At 32.1% G+C, this 25,057-nt stretch overlaps 1 protein-coding gene across 7 annotated transcripts in view; it reads right to left on the bottom strand.

Annotated features, from left to right (window-relative positions):
* The window catches only part of LOC149791320 (uncharacterized), a 163,660-nt gene that overhangs the window by 7,244 nt on the left and 131,359 nt on the right, over positions 1-25,057 (bottom strand). For all 7 annotated transcript variants that reach the window (XM_089969849.1, XM_089969848.1, XM_089969852.1 and 4 more), the window contains 3 exons: positions 23,292-23,419; positions 19,867-19,975; positions 2,682-2,764 (listed from right to left, as the gene is read on the bottom strand). In XM_089969849.1, the coding sequence (XP_089825975.1) occupies positions 2,682-2,764; positions 19,867-19,975; positions 23,292-23,419 (320 nt within the window). The remainder of the gene's footprint in view (positions 1-2,681; positions 2,765-19,866; positions 19,976-23,291; positions 23,420-25,057) is intronic.

Genomic DNA, 25,057 nt, shown 5'->3' with positions numbered 1-25,057 from the left:
CATGACAAAGTTAAATAAATATAATCTTATAATGATCTGAAATTATTTAAATTTTTCAATGAACACTGTATGATGATAAGACTCTGTATGGCCACAAAGTTTATAAACTATATTCAAACAAACATCTGAAAATCTTTACCACCACGCTACATATCGCATTTTCATGTACAAATGAATTTTCATCTAGGTGAACAAGGGATAATGAGAAAAGCTAGGTCTACAGATGGAGAACAAGGGGTAAAGAGAAAAGCTAGGTCTACAGATGGAGAACAAGGGTTAAAGAGAAAAGCTAGGTCTACAGATGGAGAATAAGAGATAAACAGAAAAGCTAGGTCTACAGATGGACAACAAGGGATAAAGAGAAAAGCTAGGTCTACAGATGGAGAACAAGGGTTAAAGAGAAAAGCTAGGTCTACAGATGAATATACAGATCATGGTAATTACACAGCTGAAAGTGTCATGTTAACATTTGTTTACACTTGTTACGTATTGACACTCACTACTTCAGAACCAAAACTGTGGCAAAGGGAAACAAGAGTGGCCTAGTTATGTGTCTTGTCCATTATTGTGAATATTATAAAAGTCTCTTTCAGTTTATGTTATTTGAAGCATTTTCATATTTTGAACTTAGCATAAATATTTGCAAGATATTTCCAAGTAACTTGCAAATAACATTTGATGCAGCATTTATTGAAAGCAGCTCCAAATTTGGTTGCAATAAATAATTTTAATACCTGGATATCAGCTACTTGGCATTTATAAATCAACATTCGACCATTTAACTAAGCAGCAGCATTTTAAAAATACAAGTATCGGAGGCTTTCTCCAATCGATTTTATTTCATCAATTTATTTTACGACAATACAATTCAAACCTTTTCCAGTGAAAATGATGGTATCATTAACATGCATAGACTTCACTCATAACTGATCATATTCAAGTTCCTAGAGAGGTAACAAACTCAGCCAAATCACCCTATCAATTCATGCAAATCTTGTGTATTACAGAACCTGTCAAAATCAAGCTGGAGCAACATTCAATCTAAATTTGGTCTCAAAATTGGTAACGAGCTCAGTCAATCAAAGATCTGATTACCTTATAAACCAATGAATATATCTTCCAACATCTTGCTATTTAAGTATAATTACTAAACCAAATTACAAATGTTGTCTTTCCAGAGAAGTAAGTTCAAAGAATCAGATGCAAGATTACCTTTATAAACACACACACACACACACACATTTATATGAATTGGACAGTCTGATGATGTACAGTAAATACCAAATTTAAGTAAATCTGATCGAAAACCAGTTGCTAAATTGTTGATAAGCCCAGATAATTAAATGCAAAGTTATCTTATTACTCTGGCTGAATCCAAATAGTAATTGTACTCACCCATGACCTTACAAGTATAAGCTTATGTACAAAGTGTGAGCATCGTCCACTTTGATATACGGTCTCCAAAACAGTAACAAGTTCAGCCAATAAGAGATACAAATTATATGCCTCAATTGTGCTCGTTATCAGAACTTGTGAAGGATCTCGCTGATGTAAGCCTCTTTTAAAATTCTATCAAAATCAGATCAGAAATATGGACTAGATATAACTAGCTCAATTAGTCAGAAGGACTAGCACCTCGGTAGTATGCACACAGTTCTGTCATTATTTAATTTGTATGGGATCTTGCAGATATAGACGTAAATTCCAAGCATGATGAAAACATACACAAAAACAAGACCTCCAAATTGGCAACAAGGTCTGTGAATTGGATGCAAAATCCCCTTATTAATAAGCATGTATCTCACTATTTACCAATTTCCTCTAAGATCTTGATGATAGAATCCTATGTTCTTAATTGTATTACTGCCAGAACTGAGTTCAAAATATGGCCCCCAGAGTGGTTACAGGCTATGGAAATCAAATCAAGATCACCCAATTAATATGCATGGATTTCACATTGCTGAACTTGTCCAAAATCTTGAGGACATAAGAATATTGAAGAAGTTTGATCAAAACTAAATCAATATATATGGCCTACAGGTGGTCACAAGCTCAATAAATCAGATGAAAGATAACGTTATTAATATGCATAGATCTTGCTTAGTACTGTACACATCACACATATTGATAACAGCGGACATTCCAATCATTTTCAAAATTGAATGAAATGTATTGACTCATCATACTCGTAACCAATAGTTGTTCATAAATGATGGATGGAGGGCCATGCTATAAGCTCAGTTGGCCTTACAGACAGATGAAACGGAACAAATTAATTTTATAGAAAGCTAAAAAAGAAAAATTGAATATAAATATAAAAATAAGGGCATTCTTGTAAGATGCATACTAGTTTATTTCCCTTATACTGATCGAAAATAAGATATAGTTTACACAATATTCGCAAAACACACTCTTAATGATTCAAATACAGTGGTTCTCCTTTCGAAGGCATTCCATTCTATACTGAAAAGCTGTCTTTATAATAGGAGTGAACATTGTTAAAACTATATTCTTTTGGTGTCAGACAGAGTTATCTCTAATTAATAGTGACCGTTGTTGAAAGGAACTTGTAGGTGCAATTTCAACCCTAAAAGGAAATTACAGAATTAGTTTGAGCTCTGAACTGACAGATAAATGACAGTCTCACACAGCTATTAGACTGGCATGCAAGATAAATGTACCTTGTTCCTTATAACTCGCAAAAGATCTTTAATGCTTGATCCATTATATCGTATTCCCTTTTCTCTGAAATCCTTTCGTATATCTGAAAATATTAGAACATATACAAAATTCAAAAGACTTTAAATTGCTTCCACATATATTAAATTATGTTCTTCCTGCAATATTAAGTAGGCAGGACAAGATATATTTTTGCTGGGAACTATTTTTCAGAACAGTTGGAACAGTCAGTGTAGCTAAAATATATATCAGTACGATGCGACTTCTATATTGTTTTATTGTATTTATACATTGATTTTCTGTCCTCTAATTTAAGTGAATCATTATACCGGTTACTTCATTTATTCTTACCCAACAGCTGTGATTCCTCAGTTTAATATAATCAGTAAAAATAATTAACATGAAACTGACTCATGACTGATTGCTGCATGCATGTTTAGGTTTTAGTATGTGTTTTAAAAAATAAAGGCTATTGTCCGACTAATTGGAATCAACGGCCTCAAGTTCATGACTCTAGATATGCTTAGTGCTAGTATATGCATACATACATCTATGTAGTCATGAGCTAAACACAAAACATTCATCTGAGTCAGTAAAATGTGAAATGTAGCAACATTTTTTTTAAGTGTGGAACTAAGACACATGTATACAATTATCTTATTTAGTGAATCTAGCACTTAAAGCACATTCAAAACCAAAATATAACCAGGCATAGAAGAGTGTCATGTTGGTGATAGTGACCTACTATTTACGAGAGTTAGGTACTCATTATGTTGCGTTGTTTTAACAAGTTTTATGAATAACAGTATATAAACAGCATGAAAAAAGCCTACATGAGTTAAATGTAAACTGTTGTAATAGTCCTTGACTTTCCTTTCTGTAAGTGTGTACATACTAACCATGATTCAAGCAATCATCCAATTTGAAGGTTCTATTAAGAGCAGAGCTTAAGACATAAACTAAAATGCATATTTTCACTCAGTGAAGCATTGAACATACATCAGTTACCTACTGCTGTGATGAGCAGGTACTTGCCATGCTTCTTGAGAAATCTGATGCTCATAAGTAACTCAACCAGTATTTTGGTAGAATATATACATTTCAAATGAAAGTTTGGTATAGCGTAAGTTCATTGTTTTCAATGAGTATGTTCAATCTGAGTTTTATCAAATTTGGAATAAACACTTTTCATTTCGATGTAGATTCAGTTTTGATCTAAAAGACTTACACAGTAACTTGTGTTGATAACATTCAACCTTTCAGATAGGATTTGCATGCAAGTTTCATGATGTAGATAATATACAATCAGAACTGAAGGCATAATTATACCTGACATTACCAAAATATATTTTATTGCTAAGTTATTTATGAGAAAGGAACATTTTTGGTAAGGATTGGAATTCTGGTTTTCTTTTAATTGTTATCTCCATATATCTATGTTGTTTAGAGCAAGTGTGTAATAATCGTTAATTGCTTGAGATGAAGTTTTGTATCAGCGTATACTGTTAATATTAACTATCATTGCAATCATGATTTATTTGATTGAAGTTTGAATAAAATAGTCATTATGACCTAGTTCACTCTCAACATTAGTACGTCTTGCAAACCTTGCCTGGAGGAACTACATGCCCAAATATAAACTCTCTTTTTGACCTAGTATACAATCACAATAAATGGCCCACATATAAACTCTTTTTGACCTAGTATATAATCACAATAAATGGCCCACATATAAACTCTTTTTGACCTAGTACATAATCATAATAACTGGCCCACATATAAACTCTCTCTTTGACCTAGTATATAATCATAAGAAATGGCCCACATATAAACTCTCTCTTTGACCTAGTATATAATCATAATAACTGGCCCACATATAAACTCTCTTTTTGACCTAGTACATAATCATAATAAATGGCCCACATATAAACTCTCTCTTTGACCTAGTATATAATCATAAGAAATGGCCCACATATAAACTCTCTCTTTGACCTAGTATATAATCATAATAACTGGCCCACATATAAACTCTCTTTTTGACCTAGTACATAATCATAATAAATGGCCCACATATAAACTCTCTTTTTGACCTAGTATATAATCATAATAAATGGCCCACATATAAACTCTTTTTGACCTAGTATATAATCATAAGAAATGGCCCACATATAAACTCTCTCTTTGACCTAGTATATAATCATAATAACTGGCCCACATATAAACTCTCTCTTTGACCTAGTATATAATCATAAGAAATGGCCCACATATAAACTCTCTCTTTGACCTAGTATATAATCATAATAACTGGCCCACATATAAACTCTCTTTTTGACCTAGTACATAATCATAAAAAATGGCCCACATATAAACTCTCTCTTTGACCTAGTATATAATCATAAGAAATGGCCCACATATAAACTCTCTCTTTGACCTAGTATATAATCATAAGAACTGGCCCACATATAAACTCTCTTTTTGACCTAGTATATAATCATAATAACTGGCCCACATATAAACTCTCTTTTTGACCTAGTACATAATCATAAGAAATGGCCCACATATAAACTCTCTTTTTGACCTAGTATATAATCATAATAAATGGCCCACATATAAACTCTCTCTTTGACCTAGTACATAATCATAAGAACTGGCCCACATATAAACTCTCTTTTTGACCTAGTACATAATCATAAGAAATGGCCCACATATAAACTCTCTTTTTGACCTAGTATATAATCATAATAAATGATTTATTTGATTGAAGTTTGAATAAAATAGTCATTATGACCTAGTTCACTCTCAACATTAGTACGTCTTGCAAACCTTGCCTGGAGGAACTACATGCCCAAATATAAACTCTCTTTTTGACATAGTATATAATCATAATAAATGGCCCACATATAAACTCTTTTTGACCTAGTATATAATCATAAGAAATGGCCCACATATAAACTCTCTCTTTGACCTAGTATATAATCATAATAACTGGCCCACATATAAACTCTCTCTTTGACCTAGTATATAATCATAAGAAATGGCCCACATATAAACTCTCTCTTTGACCTAGTATATAATCATAATAACTGGCCCACATATAAACTCTCTTTTTGACCTAGTACATAATCATAAGAAATGGCCCACATATAAACTCTCTCTTTGACCTAGTATATAATCATAAGAAATGGCCCACATATAAACTCTCTCTTTGACCTAGTATATAATCATAAGAACTGGCCCACATATAAACTCTCTTTTTGACCTAGTACATAATCATAATAAATGGCCCACATATAAACTCTCTCTTTGACCTAGTATATAATCATAAGAAATGGCCCACATATAAACTCTCTCTTTGACCTAGTATATAATCATAATAACTGGCCCACATATAAACTCTCTTTTTGACCTAGTACATAATCATAATAAATGGCCCACATATAAACTCTCTTTTTGACCTAGTATATAATCATAATAAATGGCCCACATATAAACTCTTTTTGACCTAGTATATAATCATAATAAATGGCCAACATATAAACTCTCTCTTTGACCTAGTATATAATCATAATAACTGGCCCACATATAAACTCTCTTTTTGACCTAGTACATAATCATAAGAAATGGCCCACATATAAACTCTCTTTTTGACCCAGTATATAATCATAATAAATGGCCCACATATAAACTCTCTCTCTATGACCTAGTACATAATCATAAGAACTGGCCCACATATAAACTCTCTTTTTGACCTAGTATATAATCACAATAAATGGCCCACATATAAACTCTCTCTTTGACCTAGTATATAATCATAATAAATGGCCAACATATAAACTCTCTCTTTGACCTAGTATATAATCATAATAACTGGCCCACATATAAACTCTCTTTTTGACCTAGTACATAATCATAAGAAATGGCCCACATATAAACTCTCTTTTTGACCTAGTATATAATCATAATAAATGGCCCACATATAAACTCTCTCTTTGACCTAGTACATAATCATAAGAAATGGCCCACATATAAACTCTCTTTTTGACCTAGTATATAATCACAATAAATGGCCCACATATAAACTCTCTCTTTGACCTAGTATATAATCATAAGAACTGGCCCACATATAAACTCTCTTTTTGACCTAGTACATAATCATAAGAAATGGCCCACATATAAACTCTCTCTTTGACCTAGTATATAATCATAAGAAATGGCCCACATATAAACTCTCTCTTTGACCTAGTATATAATCATAATAACTGGCCCACATATAAACTCTCTTTTTGACCTAGTACATAATCATAATAAATGGCCCACATATAAACTCTCTCTTTGACCTAGTATATAATCATAAGAAATGGCCCACATATAAACTCTCTCTTTGACCTAGTATATAATCATAATAACTGGCCCACATATAAACTCTCTTTTTGACCTAGTACATAATCATAATAAATGGCCCACATATAAACTCTCTTTTTGACCTAGTATATAATCATAATAAATGGCCCACATATAAACTCTTTTTGACCTAGTATATAATCATAATAAATGGCTAACATATAAACTCTCTCTTTGACCTAGTATATAATCATAATAACTGGCCCACATATAAACTCTCTTTTTGACCTAGTACATAATCATAAGAAATGGCCCACATATAAACTCTCTTTTTGACCTAGTATATAATCATAATAAATGGCCCACATATAAACTCTCTCTCTATGACCTAGTACATAATCATAAGAACTGGCCCACATATAAACTCTCTTTTTGACCTAGTACATAATCATAAGAAATGGCCCACATATAAACTCTCTTTTTGACCTAGTATATAATCATAATAAATGGCCCACATATAAACTCTCTCTTTGACCTAGTACATAATCATAAGAAATGGCCCCCATATAAACTCTCTTTTTGACCTAGTATATAATCACAATAAATGGCCCACATATAAACTCTCTCTTTGACCTAGTATATAATCATAAGAACTGGCCCACATATAAACTCTCTTTTTGACCTAGTACATAATCATAAGAAATGGCCCACATATAAACTCTCTCTTTGACCTAGTATATAATCATAAGAAATGGCCCACATATAAACTCTCTCTTTGACCTAGTATATAATCATAATAACTGGCCCACATATAAACTCTCTTTTTGACCTAGTACACAATCATAATAAATGGCCCACATATAAACTCTCTCTTTGACCTAGTATATAATCATAAGAAATGGCCCACATATAAACTCTCTCTTTGACCTAGTATATAATCATAATAACTGGCCCACATATAAACTCTCTTTTTGACCTAGTACATAATCATAATAAATGGCCCACATATAAACTCTCTTTTTGACCTAGTATATAATCATAATAAATGGCCCACATATAAACTCTTTTTGACCTAGTATATAATCATAAGAAATGGCCCACATATAAACTCTCTCTTTGACCTAGTATATAATCATAATAACTGGCCCACATATAAACTCTCTCTTTGACCTAGTATATAATCATAAGAAATGGCCCACATATAAACTCTCTCTTTGACCTAGTATATAATCATAAGAAATGGCCCACATATAAACTCTCTTTTTGACCTAGTATATAATCATAAGAAATGGCCCACATATAAACTCTCTCTTTGACCTAGTATATAATCATAAGAAATGGCCCACATATAAACTCTCTCTTTGACCTAGTATATAATCATAACAACTGGCCCACATATAAACTCTCTCTTTGACCTAGTATATAATCATAAGAAATGGCCCACATATAAACTCTCTCTTTGACCTAGTATATAATCATAATAACTGGCCCACATATAAACTCTCTTTTTGACCTAGTACATAATCATAATAAATGGCCCACATATAAACTCTCTCTTTGACCTAGTATATAATCATAAGAAATGGCCCACATATAAACTCTCTCTTTGACCTAGTATATAATCATAATAACTGGCCCACATATAAACTCTCTTTTTGACCTAGTACATAATCATAATAAATGGCCCACATATAAACTCTCTTTTTGACCTAGTATATAATCATAATAAATGACCCACATATAAACTCTCTCTTTGACCTAGTATATAATCATAAGAAATGGCCCACATATAAACTCTCTCTTTGACCTAGTATATAATCATAATAACTGGCCCACATATAAACTCTCTCTTTGACCTAGTATATAATCATAAGAAATGGCCAACATATAAACTCTCTCTTTGACCTAGTATATAATCATAATAACTGGCCCACATATAAACTCTCTTTTTGACCTAGTACATAATCATAAGAAATGGCCCACATATAAACTCTCTCTTTGACCTAGTATATAATCATAAGAAATGGCCCACATATAAACTCTCTCTTTGACCTAGTATATAATCATAATAACTGGCCCACATATAAACTCTCTCTTTGACCTAGTATATAATCATAATAACTGGCCCACATAAAAACTCTCTTTTTGACCTAGTATATAATCATAATAACTGGCCCACATATAAACTCTCTTTTTGACCTAGTATATAATCATAATACATGGCCCACATATAAACTCTCTCTCTATGACCTAGTACATAATCATAAGAACTGGCCCACATATAAACTCTCTTTTTGACCTAGTACATAATCATAAGAAATGGCCCACATATAAACTCTCTTTTTGACCTAGTATATAATCATAATAAATGGCCCACATATAAACTCTCTCTTTGACCTAGTACATAATCATAAGAAATGGCCCACATATAAACTCTCTTTTTGACCTAGTATATAATCACAATAAATGGCCCACATATAAACTCTCTTTTTGACCTAGTATATAATCATAAGAACTGGCCCACATATAAACTCTCTTTTTGACCTAGTACATAATCATAAGAAATGGCCCACATATAAACTCTCTCTTTGACCTAGTATATAATCATAATAAATGGCCCACATATAAACTCTCTCTTTGACCTAGTATATAATCATAATAACTGGCCCACATATAAACTCTCTTTTTGACCTAGTACATAATCATAATAAATGGCCCACATATAAACTCTCTCTTTGACCTAGTATATAATCATAAGAAATGGCCCACATATAAACTCTCTCTTTGACCTAGTATATAATCATAATAACTGGCCCACATATAAACTCTCTTTTTGACCTAGTACATAATCATAATAAATGGCCCACATATAAACTCTCTTTTTGACCTAGTATATAATCATAATAAATGGCCCACATATAAACTCTTTTTGACCTAGTATATAATCATAAGAAATGGCCCACATATAAACTCTCTCTTTGACCTAGTATATAATCATAATAACTGGCCCACATATAAACTCTCTCTTTGACCTAGTATATAATCATAAGAAATGGCCCACATATAAACTCTCTCTTTGACCTAGTATATAATCATAAGAAATGGCCCACATATAAACTCTCTTTTTGACCTAGTATATAATCATAATAAATGGCCCACATATAAACTCTCTCTTTGACCTAGTATATAATCATAAGAAATGGCCCACATATAAACTCTCTCTTTGACCTAGTATATAATCATAACAACTGGCCCACATATAAACTCTCTCTTTGACCTAGTATATAATCATAAGAAATGGCCCACATATAAACTCTCTCTTTGACCTAGTATATAATCATAATAACTGGCCCACATATAAACTCTCTTTTTGACCTAGTACATAATCATAATAAATGGCCCACATATAAACTCTCTCTTTGACCTAGTATATAATCATAAGAAATGGCCCACATATAAACTCTCTCTTTGACCTAGTATATAATCATAATAACTGGCCCACATATAAACTCTCTTTTTGACCTAGTACATAATCATAATAAATGGCCCACATATAAACTCTCTTTTTGACCTAGTATATAATCATAATAAATGGCCCACATATAAACTCTTTTTGACCTAGTATATAATCATAAGAAATGGCCCACATATAAACTCTCTCTTTGACCTAGTATATAATCATAATAACTGGCCCACATATAAACTCTCTCTTTGACCTAGTATATAATCATAAGAAATGGCCCACATATAAACTCTCTCTTTGACCTAGTATATAATCATAATAACTGGCCCACATATAAACTCTCTTTTTGACCTAGTATATAATCATAATAAATGGCCCACATATAAACTCTCTCTTTGACCTAGTATATAATCATAAGAAATGGCCCACATATAAACTCTCTCTTTGACCTAGTATATAATCATAATAACTGGCCCACATATAAACTCTCTCTTTGACCTAGTATATAATCATAAGAAATGGCCCACATATAAACTCTCTCTTTGACCTAGTATATAATCATAATAACTGGCCCACATATAAACTCTCTTTTTGACCTAGTACATAATCATAAGAAATGGCCCACATATAAACTCTCTCTTTGACCTAGTATATAATCATAAGAAATGGCCCACATATAAACTCTCTCTTTGACCTAGTATATAATCATAATAACTGGCCCACATATAAACTCTCTTTTTGACCTAGTACATAATCATAAGAAATGGCCCACATATAAACTCTCTCTTTGACCTAGCATATAATCATAAGAAATGGCCCACATATAAACTCTCTTTTTGACCTAGTACATAATCATAATAAATGGCCCACATATAAACTCTCTTTTTGACCTAGTATATAATCATAAGAAATGGCCCACATATAAACTCTCTTTTTGACCTAGTATATAATCATAATAACTGGCCCACATATAAACTCTCTCTTTGACCTAGTATATAATCATAAGAAATGGCCCACATATAAACTCTCTTTTTGACCTAGTATATAATCACAATAAATGGCCCACATATAAACTCTTTTTGACCTAGTATATAATCATAAGAAATGGCCCACATATAAACTCTCTCTTTGACCTAGTATATAATCATAATAACTGGCCCACATATAAACTCTCTCTTTAACCTAGTACATAATCATAATAAATGGCCCACATATAAACTCTCTTTTTGACCTAGTACATAATCATAATAAATGGCCCACATATAAACTCTCTTTTTGACCTAGTACATAATCACAATAAATGGCCCACATATAAACTCTCTTTTTGACCTAGTATATAATCATAATAAATGGCCAACATATAAACTCTCTTTTTGACCTAGTATATAATCATAATAAATGGCCCACATATAAACTCTCTTTTTGACCTAGTATATAATCATAAGAAATGGCCCACATATAAACTCTCTCTTTGACCTAGTATATAATCATAAGAAATGGCCCACATATAAACTCTCTCTTTGACCTAGTATATAATCATAATAAATGGCCAACATATAAAGTCTCTTTTTGACCTAGTATATAATCATAATAAATGGCCCACATATAAACTCTCTTTTTGACCTAGTATATAATCATAATAAATGGCCCACATATAAACTCTCTCTTTGACCTAGTATATAATCATAATAACTGGCCCACATATAAACTCTCTCTTTGACCTAGTACATAATCATAATAAATGGCCCACATATAAACTCTCTTTTTGACCTAGTACATAATCATAATAAATGGCCCACATATAAACTCTCTTTTTGACCTAGTATATAATCATAATAAATGGCCAACATATAAACTCTCTTTTTGACCTAGTATATAATCATAATAAATGGCCCACATATAAACTCTCTTTTTGACCTAGTATATAATCATAATAAATGGCCCACATATAAACTCTCTCTTTGACCTAGTATATAATCATAAGAAATGGCCCACATATAAACTCTCTCTTTGACCTAGTATATAATCATAATAAATGGCCAACATATAAACTCTCTTTTTGACCTAGTATATAATCATAATAAATGGCCCACATATAAACTCTCTCTTTGACCTAGTATATAATCATAAGAAATGGCCCACATATAAACTCTCTCTTTGACCTAGTATATAATCATAATAACTGGCCCACATATAAACTCTCTCTTTGACCTAGTATATAATCATAATAACTGGCCCACATATAAACTCTCTCTTTGACCTAGTATATAATCATAAGAAATGGCCCACATATAAACTCTCTCTTTGACCTAGTATATAATCATAATAACTGGCCCACATATAAACTCTCTTTTTGACCTAGTACATAATCATAAGAAATGGCCCACATATAAACTCTCTCTTTGACCTAGTATATAATCATAAGAAATGGCCCACATATAAACTCTCTCTTCGACCTAGTATATAATCATAATAACTGGCCCACATATAAACTCTCTTTTTGACCTAGTACATAATCATAAGAAATGGCCCACATATAAACTCTCTCTTTGACCTAGTATATAATCATAATAACTGGCCCACATATAAACTCTCTTTTTGACCTAGTATATAATCATAATAACTGGCCCACATATAAACTCTCTCTTTGACCTAGTATATAATCATAAGAAATGGCCCACATATAAACTCTCTTTTTGACCTAGTATATAATCACAATAAATGGCCCACATATAAACTCTTTTTGACCTAGTATATAATCATAAGAAATGGCCCACATATAAACTCTCTCTTTGACCTAGTATATAATCATAATAACTGGCCCACATATAAACTCTCTCTTTGACCTAGTACATAATCATAATAAATGGCCCACATATAAACTCTCTTTTTGACCTAGTACATAATCATAATAAATGGCCCACATATAAACTCTCTTTTTGACCTAGTATATAATCACAATAAATGGCCCACATATAAACTCTCTTTTTGACCTAGTATATAATCATAATAAATGGCCAACATATAAACTCTCTTTTTGACCTAGTATATAATCATAATAAATGGCCCACATATAAACTCTCTTTTTGACCTAGTATATAATCATAATAAATGGCCAAACAAATGGGTCATTCTTGTCAGTTACGTATTTCCTAGGTTATCATTTTTTACTATTGTTGTTAAGGCAATACAAACATAAACAAACAAGTCACAAACAAACATTCATGCAATCGAATACATTCAACATGACAATAGTTAAGAAACTGCATGACGTACTGTAATTCATTACACATACTAATGTTTCTAATGTCTGATTTACCTTTCCACAGATACTATGCATTTAGATATTTTCATATGTACTTATTTTCTCTATATGAAATGTATAATTTCTATGAGGCACAAAAGTGTAACTATATACTCACTGCTCACATGCTCTACATATCTAAACGGTCTTTGTGTTTTTAATAGCTGATCGTAAGTAAACCAGCTTCCATTGTCTTGAAACTTATTGTGGTTGATGAGGGTTAGAGGGTAAATGCAATTAGAAGCGTCAAGAGAAATATATTTTAATTTAGGATGAGAGGAAGTAATACAGATATTGAATGAAGACATGTGTAGGTGAACATAGTTAAGTCATTAATAACATCTGTTCCTTTTAATTTCAAATTTCAAAAGAATCTGCTGTACAGAAACAGCATACCCAATTTCATCACATAAATGTACGAAGTTTAATGTTTAATGCTGAGATATAATGGCAGCAATTGGAAACATACTCTGGAACTACTTTACAATATGGATATAATGTCAGGGATTCGATGCACCGTTGCATATACTTAGGCATTAATACTCAAGTGAAACAAGCATACACTTGACTGTGTTAACACCTTCTAGGAAGAAAAATGTATTTATCACCTTGCCCTACATGTTTGTCTGCAGAAAATATGTTGACAAATGAAACAATTGTTAGTCAAAATAAAGCTTAGTTGAAGGTAATAAAAGATAGATAAAATTTAACTTTATCTTAACAAATGTAATGCCGGACAACTAGTTTAAGCAGGCAACACTTGGTTGTGACATTCATCGATGCTACAAACCACACTGAACAAAAATTGCCATTTCATAGGAAACAATATATTAACTCTTTCCTGCCCTATGACTTTAAATATCAATAGAAATACACAATTATTTCTTCTTAATGGAAGAAATTTTATGTCTGACTTAACACAAGCCAATAAAATGTATTAATACAAGAATCAAATGTAAAAATATTTAAAAATTTGCAAGAGTGTACCATAGAAAGTACTTCATTAGTCATATGCAACTGGATATCTCTTGTATTATGTATAAAGTAATAGTTTCATTGCAGATGAAAATAGTGACCATCCCCAAAATAGACAACCACAAACAAAATCTGTGGTGTTTGTAAATAGAAAACTACAATATGTACAGGTATTTTCTAATTTTGATGCTCATTACGCACATATCCGTTACCCGTTTTTGATTTTTCTTCTTCAGCAGGCTGTTTGGAAAATCTAAATCTAACTTGTTCATTAAATGAAGCAAACTGTCCATCAAACATAGTACATATTTCAAAACACAGTCAAATAACAGACTCTTTCTCTCATGTGCACCAGATCAGAAAAATCATATCTGGTGAAGTATATATATATATATATATATATATATATATATATATATATATATATATATAGATAGATAGAGGTATGTATGTATGTATATTGTGTGCATAGATGGAGATTTTTAAATTGCTTGTTGCCAGTCTTTTATTTCATATATTATATATATGCATGTTCGTGAAAAAAGATAATATGTCTGACCTAACGTGCATGAAAGACTGTTTGTTACACACACACACACGCACAGACACACACACACACACATATATATATATATATATATATATATATATATATATATATATATATATATAGAGAGAGAGAGAGAGAGAGAGAGAGACATATACAGAGAGAGAGAGACAGACAGAGAGAGGAGAGAGATACCAAAATAAGAGAAGGAGAGAGTAGAGAGGTTGTATCGTTTGTATCCAAGTAGCTTTTTCAATCCAGTTCAGTGTCATTAAAATAACTCGCTTTAGATCATATGTATCGGTGTAATGCAATGTGTACCAAAGTAAAAATGAAGACTTGATGCTTATGATTAAACAATGCACCAGATAGTGCAGACTACATGAAATGTAGATTTGATTTATTGTCACGGCTTATCTAATTACATAATAAAAGTGACATGTGGGCTATGTTGAATGTTCATGGTGACATCCCAATAAGATATTCTCTCTGTTGTTGTGTTTTGTTAATTAACATCAGTTATTCTTTTAGTTTACACCTATCATTTGCATTTTCTTTGTGGATCAACTATAATTAAAATGTTCACGTTTGAAAAGAAGTGGATCTTGCAAACAAGTATATTTAATCTTGTGTTGCTCAGTTTATTCATCTTATTCTAACTCCCTTTTGTGCATTCATGTAATCAGTAACTATCACACTTGGATCTTTTCTGTACATTCGTTTCTTTACTGGTATATTAACTTGTTCCTTATTACACTTCGTCTCTTGCTATGTTATGTCGGCTGGTTCACAGGGTTGTTTATCCATCCCCTTTTTAAAGCTCATATTAATTTAAAGCAGTGGTTCCCAAACTTTTTAGAGCCAACGCCCCTTTGGCTCAAGAAACAGACCCCCAATGCCCCCATCTACATCTATTCCTATATTATATGAAGTAATGTTTCATTTTAATTTAATCACATAGGCCTATTAGTATAGTCACATAGTGGTTATGAGGACAAGTAAGGAATGAAATAACTAATATACTGGGAAAATGAATGATTAACTGCTTTTAAACTCTGAGGAGTAAAATACAAAAACACAATTATTCCAAATCAAATTTTAAAAACATATTGTTTTAATAATCATGAATTCTAATTGAAAGTCGGAAAGTAATGTAAGAAGCTACAAGAGATTATATATTATACTAGATTCCCGGCACCCAAGTACTTAATCGATTCTTCATCTTAAGTTCCTAACAGTTCAGTAGTTGCTTAATGTGACGGATGGGCTTGATGACGTGAAATTATTGCACCAATGTCTGGTTTAAAGTCACTTTAACAATTTGGAGTCGATTTCTTTGCTTGGATAGAAGGTGGGCGACCACACTAAAGCCACGTTCTGCCAGATACGATGATGGAAATGCAACAAGAAGCTTCTTAACCACAGACCATAACGCTGGAAAATGGGTGGAAATGTCCTTCTGTAACCAAAACTCTTGGTACGATTTCTTACACTTAAAGTTTGATTTGAGCTCAATGTCATTTTGTAGCTCAATTACTTCTTCCTCCATTACTCCAACCTGCTCAATATCTGAGAATGGATTTCTCACCCAATCTGGAATTTCCAATGATAGAAGATCCTGATATCGCTCAGACATATCTTTATTCAGCATATCCAAATGATCGCAATACATTCGCAGATCATAATCTTGTATTTCTCCCTCAGACAGGGTTGGAAATTATTAGCAGAAGCAGCAGAAATCTTCCACACTGTCAGCCATTTCATCTATGCGTCTTCGTACTGAATTGTTGCTTACAGGAATCGTCTTAATAACATCGTGTGGAGACTTATACAGAACAGTATTCAGAACTTCACAAATCGCTTGTAGAATGAGTTCTCGCCAATTGTATGTGGCTTGCCAGCCTTAGCAATCAACAGTGAAATGTTGTATGATGTACGCAAACCATCAGTGTTTTGTTGTGAAGTATTACAAAACATGCTTGACAGCGTTGGCCTGCTTTGAAATTTATCGCAAAGTGATTCAAAGAAAGTTAAGTTTTTGTCTACCTTGTCAGGATGTACTTTCTTCAAATGATCAATCAGTCTGGAAGGCTTCATCGCTTCATTAGAAAATACCTTTTCACAAACCAGACACATTGGCAGCTGCAAGTTCTTTGGTGATGGTATAAATCCATATTTCTGAGAAGTTACATTGTATTGTCTATATTTCTTCTTTGCTTTTTCATTTGTCGCCATGGCCAATCGAAAATTGATGATAAAATATAACGACTGTAAAAATATTACAACGTGCTAGTCTGGTATTGAGCCAGTCTACACTCTACACTCTGCTGCCCTGCATCACAGGAAGTACTACACCAGGACAATGATCTAGCGCGGAAGATTCCATTACAGGGGTAGGACAGGTCAATAAGGGTGCGCACAAAAGAGCACGGCTGATACAAGCGCGGGCTTATACTGGCTTTGATTCAAAAACAGCGCGGTTCATTAACGATAGCGTTGGTTTATAACGGCGAGCATAAAAAGCGTGTCAAACAGAAAAAATAAATGATCAAAAGGGCGAGCATAGAAGCTGTACGACTGTGAAAGCAAAGACGAAATGAGGTATTTCCACCACCAGGTTCACGTTTTTCTCTTTTTGCCCTTACCGCCCCTTTGCCTCGTAACTCTCCCCTGTCGCCCTCTTGCCTCGTACCGCCCCTTTATATAATCCCATCACCCCCAGGGGGGCGTTACCGCCCACTTTGGGAATCACTGATTTAAAGGATGAGAGCTGCAATTGCACTGAATTAATTATATCATTAAGGGTTGTTTAAATTTAAGTGATGCAGAAAAAATTAGTAAAACTTGAGTAATACTTAAATATCTAGACCAGTTCATCACAGAAAACGAGCCACAGAAGAATGAAAATTATGCCAAGAATACTGAGAATCTGAAACTGTCTTTCTACAGGCACATTTGTATCACTAACTCTACAATATACATTCTTTATCCCGGATATTCGTTTTATTTAGGACTGAGAACATTGACACAGCAGCTGGTCAAACTGCTGTTTTATGACTTTCCCTCAGCGAAAGTTACGTTTAAAAAAGGGACAAATTTGTGAGGAGATTGTTTAAGAGTTTTGGATAGAGCATGACTTGATAAATTCATTCATTTTATTTTCTTGAAAGGGACAAATATATAATTTATTGTTCAAAACAAGATCACTATTCTGGTGCAATATATGGCCCTATACTGCTGAACTGTTCTTCAAACATTCCTACCATGTGGCTTCTACATAACGTATTAGCGAGATAAAAATAAAATAGCAGTTTTTTCAGCATTTCATTACAATTAGTCATATCATGCATCAAATAAATGGTGGAATACTTCTTTCAAATATTCTTTATGTCGCTAACATGAGGTTAAAATTTGCTCAGTGTACTGAATCTATTAAGTGAACACATCCAAATAATTTTTACAAAACTGACAAAGTATAATTTTCATCACAACTTTGCAAATAAAGTAATTTGCAAATTGGCAAAAATGCAGTACTAAATAATAGAACATGTTGGCATCGGTTATAACAATAACTGATTGTCATGACAGATTGCCTTTGGATGCTAATGAAGCCATATTTCCTTGCAATGGAATGAAATATAAACAATGTGTTTCGTCATGGGTAAAGCAATGCATACAAACAGATAGAAATTACATCTGTTCAACAACTCATGATATAATTATCAAAACTGAAATGCCCAGTCCAGTGAGATTTTATATTATAGGCAACATTACCTTTAACTTATATTTAAAGTGAAACTGGTGTAAGATTATTTTAACCAGATCCTGAAGGCTGAATTAAATGAAAATTTAATGTTATTTTTGAATATGTATAATTTAATAATGACTTCACTGATGACATTATCTGTATAAACTCCAGCAAAATTAGTTGAAACTTTAATCTATGATTAATTCTTCTCATTATTTATTTTTTAGAAACTGCTGACAAGAATTGGGATGCTAGCAGTGTAAATTTTTTTCGGGTTATTGGCTACACAAAGGAGTAAGTGTAAAGTATATGGATTTTATATAGATTTTAAACAAATTTTATACAGATTTTATAAAAAATTTATATTTATTTTATACAGATTTTCTTACAAATTTTAAAAAAAATTTATATAGATTTTATATAGATCTTATACAAATTTTATACAGAATTTATACCAATTTTATACAGATTTTATAAAGATTTTATACAGATTTTATATAGATTTTATACAAATTTTATATAGATTTTATATAGATTTTATACAAATTTTATACAGATATTATATAGATGTTTACATATCAGTCGTTTGTATCACAGATCCTTAACCGTTGCACTACTCAGACGTTAATTAAATTTAATCACCATTCATTCCTGGAAACAAGAGATACAGCTGTTTTAAGATCCCACAGAAAAAAATGGAGCATCAACTTTAGGTGTTGAATGTCAAGAATATTATATCATCACCTTTGCATATCTGATGACAGAAATACATTGAGCCGTATATAGCCAATAAATCTTTACTGATTTACCATTTTGAAGTTCCTGGGAGAGATGTTTTGTCCAGTCACCATTCACAATTTTGGCTTCATCTTGTTCCAGTTTGGGAACCATTTTCACGACTACATAATCACTTGCAGCCTTAATAAACAGAAATATAATTAATAAAATCAAAATCATAATTTAAATGTGTATTATAATCATCATGACTCCCTCATAACACTTAGGTGAAAAGTGCCTGAAATCTAACTGTAGCTTAAATATGATTCCTTATATTAAAACACACATGGATATAAAACAAAATCCACATGAAAACTGTTTCAGAAGTATAAACTCTATGAGTATTATGCATGCAGCTACAAGACTTACCATGCAATTTACGATTCGGGATTAGAACATATTTGGCTGGATTTACCAAAGAATAAACTTACAAAATAGTACATCTCACTGAAGTTTCTTTGATAAAAATGACACAATATTCTCAGCCACATATACATATTTCTTTTATTAGTACATTTGCAGCCTGTAATTTTTGCTTATATACTTTCTATGCTGAACTTGACCATTTTCTGTCCAATCCACTTTCTAGTTTTGTACAATACTTATAGGCAATACTATTATGATGGAAGAGGTAATATGCGATGCGAGTCCAAGTTGTTATAATATATTTAACTAATACTTGGAAACATCAAGTTATGAAATGTTAAATTGAAATGTTTTGTTCTTCAATGGTTTTGTTGTATCTGCATGTTGTTACGTATATTTAATTTAATTGTTTGTTTGTTAGTTTTTCAAATTTTGATTTCATCACATGTTATTATAATGTAACATTGTATGCTGGACTTGACCTTGTCCAAAATTGAGTTCATTTCTGCTTGACCTGGACTTACTTTTCTTACATTTTATTTTGTGTAAACATACATAGCTAAATTATTCTCTATGCTTATTGGCTTAATATCAAGATCTTTATTAACAGAAGTAAATATGTTTATTTGGGTCAGGGTTTTAATTTTTCCTAAATTAATTTTACAGGTTATCGTGTTTTAAGTAAACAAGGCTCATTAGATCATTCTAGAAGGTTCTTGGCTTATTTTGGGATTTAGTTCACAATACCATAAGTTCTTTTTTCTCATTTTCACTTTGTATTCTATGGAAATAAATTATTTGTTAAATTTTACCAAGCTTGTTGTCTTTTACTCTTTTTTGTTACTTATTTTAAGAGCATAGACTCGTAACAGTGTACGGAATAGATGTGCAAATGTTTTTATTTTGTTGTATTCACAGAGATGGGTGTATTTCAAATTGTCCTGGTCACTAGAATTTGTTCTGAAAAGGCTTGAATAAAGGAACTGGTGTTGAGAAACATAAATCTACAGACGATTGGAAATGAAGGTCTATGCCTGGTGTAATCATTAGAAATCTGATCAAGTTTCGTTTCTGTGTTTACAATGAGAAAACCTATACAGATTATGCTCACTGACTGTGGATTGTCCCATAGCCAAGGTAGTGAGAGATTCAAGGTATCATTGTAACTTCACAGCCTGTGCCATATGCACAAATTGTTGATAGGTATGGAAAACATTAACAGTTTCATAGGTGATATATTCTTATAAGCACTAACCCAAGGAAGAGCATGTTCAAGTATTACTCAATATGTTCAACAGTCTCCACAAGGTCATTCTCACAGCAAGACCCACCAGATGTATTAGAGCATATTCAAACTTGGAATGCTAAGGACATCTACCAAGTGAATCGGGGCAGTTCAAAACCCACCTGGCTAAACTGAAGTTATCAGACATGCCCCTAGACCAGAGACGAAGAGAAAAATTTGATCATTCTTTGGTCTGATTAGTTTATGGAGCAAACTAAGTTTTGCTACTATAGCTAATCCATTAACAACTCACTGGCACATATACATGTATTCATGTCTATTGTATATGATGAATAGGGTATCAACATCCATGTGTGTATATACATGTATGTAAGTGAATGTATATATATATATATATATATATATATATATATATATATATATATATATATATATATATATATATTATTGATATATACATACTTGAATCTCACCTACATCCAAAAATAGCAATGATTATTACTTTCATGTATATTCCTTCTTATAAATAACATGTTCCTTTGTTATGCACTGTAAGATCTTTTGTACCTCATGATGTATGGATATGTATCATGGGCCAGTGGCCTATATTACAAATAAACTTTGTCATTATTATATAAATAGGCATCAAACTGTATCAGTGAAAAAGGGTTCAAACAGAATTCTAAATGATAAATTCAAACACTGTTCCCAAACTTTCAAAGACCACAAAAATAGATTTCTAAAATCTATTTTCACTAACTTTTTCTATACATGTGAGAAAACAATGAATGCAAAATACTACAATATTGTTTAATTTTGAAATTCAAACTATAATTAATCAACAGAAAGAAACCAGGAAAACTTGACTACATCCAAATTTAACAGCCTTGGACAAATGTATTTGTGATTATGGAAAGAAATTAAAATGTTTGGGTTTATTTCAATTTTCAAAAACTTTTAAAGACTTCAAGGTAATCTGCTCAATTTTCCCAAACTTTCAAGGCCTCGAAAATGCTACTTTATTTTTTCCAAACTGTCAAAAGCCTTTAAAGACCGTAAAACCCCTGATATATATATATATATATATATATATACACACACACACACACACACACACATAATCGTGATGGCTCTGAAGTAACTTATGCCGGATATTTTTTGTTTGTGGTTAGACCGCCAATATTTTTATTTACAACAAGCTAGGCTAATTAAGGTGTCTTTCAATGGAAATTCCAGCCTGTATAATTTTAAAAGGTCAGCAATCAAATAAATATCATACTGTTTCAGTGGAAAACCGACATTAATACGAATCTCCGTTCAGGATGAGTAGCAAGAAGATTTTCAAGATAATGTCATGACGGTCATATTGGATGTCGTATTTGCTGTTTTCAATTTGTGCCAACTAGGTGTTATGAGAAGATGTTCAGAGGAAATATTACCAGGAGAAATACTGCTAAAAAGATTTTATAAACCCTCTATGGCAGGAATATTTCAGATGAGTATCATTTGCAGTTATAACCAAGCAAACATCAATACAAATATATTATTGACAAAATGATACTGAATTTGCCATATTTTTAGGAGCAGTAGACAAATGAGCAAAACCAAGATGATTCTCATGGTGGATATATAGGATTTCTAAAAATCACCATCTTCATTCCGGACACACACCTTGAGGTGAATATGTCTGTAGAGTTCATAACAATCCTATCAATAGTTTAGGAAATGTAGCCACAATAAACCTGTACTAAAGGACGTCAGCACTGGGTGAAAATTCCATCACACATTCTTCTGGTATATGACATGTATAAGTGAAAATAAACAATTATCAAAACCTTAATTCACCTCGATGAATTGGAGTTTTTCTGTTTTCCTCCAAAACAGGAGATGTTTCAGCACTGCCTTTGCAGTAGGTCGTGTTCGTGGCTCGCTGGACAACATTTTCTCTATAATATCTTTTGCGATGAATCCATCTACAAGTAGAAGTATCAGAAATGTGTAACAACGACATATACACATGTAAAGATTAGAGGTCACTGAACATACAAAACTAGTAACGTTATTACTGATTGTTCTTAAATCTCATTGTTTCAAGGAAATAATCAATGGATTTTTTAAAAAGTTACCATGGGTTTGTTCTGACTGTATATATATATATATATATATATATATATATATATATATATATATATATATATATTGTATATGTTTGCCTCAATAAAGTTATTTATTATATTTTTAATCTTTTAAAATGTTAAATGTTTCAAAAATTTCATTTGTTCCTCAAAATTCTAATTTAAAGATAAATAACAAAAATATTTCCGTTGAAATTTTTGGTTTAGGCGTGATACTTTGCTAATGTGAGATTTGTTAGGGCTAACTATATTCAAAAAACACTGACATTTACCTTTGAGGTACCAATTATATAAGGATCTATTTCGCATATACAAGGGTTGTGATCTTTGTACAAATGTACCAAGCTTTAACGATATCAATTAAAGAGATGTTCGTGTCTGGTATGGAATTAAGTGTTTTTCTTGTTGTTGTTGTTGTGGGGTTTAACGCCATTTTTCAGCATATGATAGGCCATGTATGGCAGCCAGTATTAATGGTGGAAGAAGAACCGGAAAAAAAACGGGAAGAACCACCGACCCACGAGAAGAGAATGAAGTGTAAACATTTTATTATTATTATTATTATTAATAGCAGAAGCAGCAGAAACTTTGACTTTGAAGGTACACTTCCCTCCCAAAAAATTAAAAAATAGCTGTTTCATGGGCTGAGGGGTACACATATGCAATGATTCAAACAAATGTGTTATCTAGTGATGACTTTATAGTCCAGAAATGAAATGCAATGGCTATATATTTCTAGTGACAGTACAATTCAGCTTGTAAATACTTCCCATCCCACCCCAACTCAACTGAGCTTTTCATATGGTAAGGGGAACAAATGTAGTACATTTTGTGAAATTATCTTTAATGAGTGAGCTCTATTTTAAGCAACATTGGCCTTCATCTTGGTTTTATGGACTCTAAATCTATAATGTTCTTTCTGGGGCAAAGGAAAACAAATGTACTACATAATGTTTCATACTGTTCTATAGAAGTTAAGGTACATGGAAATGAAATGCATTGGCACAATGTATTTTAGCCACATTAGCATTCACTTTAAAAGATAATGATCCCAAATGTAAGGAGTTTGTTGCTACCTGAGATACAATGTATCATGTTTCACTTAAATGTTTTACTAGAAGATAAGTTATCATTCCAAAACCACAACTGACGACTAGCCACCCCAGGAGATGATAGTGAACTATGACATGCAAAGTTCATCCTCCTGCACATTCCAATGGATGGAGGATGATAAACTTTAACAACCTGCAATTTTCTTTCAAACAGTATACAAATCAACATGTCAGCATTTGTTTCTAATCAAATCCAGCTTTTGAAAATCAAAATGATTTCTCTGCTATTTTAATGATCAGTACTGTTATCACAATTTTGTAGCTTATTGTGTCTGCTGACGAAATTAGCACCTGCCTTCATTTGTTGCAAACACTACAAATGTAAAAAAAATTGCAAGGTAGCAACTAAACCTTTGCATCTGCA

Source organism: Sinohyriopsis cumingii, chromosome 9 (genome assembly GCF_028554795.1).
Source record: "Sinohyriopsis cumingii isolate HCF-2022 chromosome 9, ASM2855479v2, whole genome shotgun sequence".
Classification (NCBI taxonomy): Eukaryota; Metazoa; Mollusca; class Bivalvia; order Unionida; family Unionidae; genus Sinohyriopsis; species Sinohyriopsis cumingii.
The sequence above is the reverse complement of the archived record's forward strand: the minus strand, read 5'-3'. Positions and strand labels throughout refer to the sequence as shown.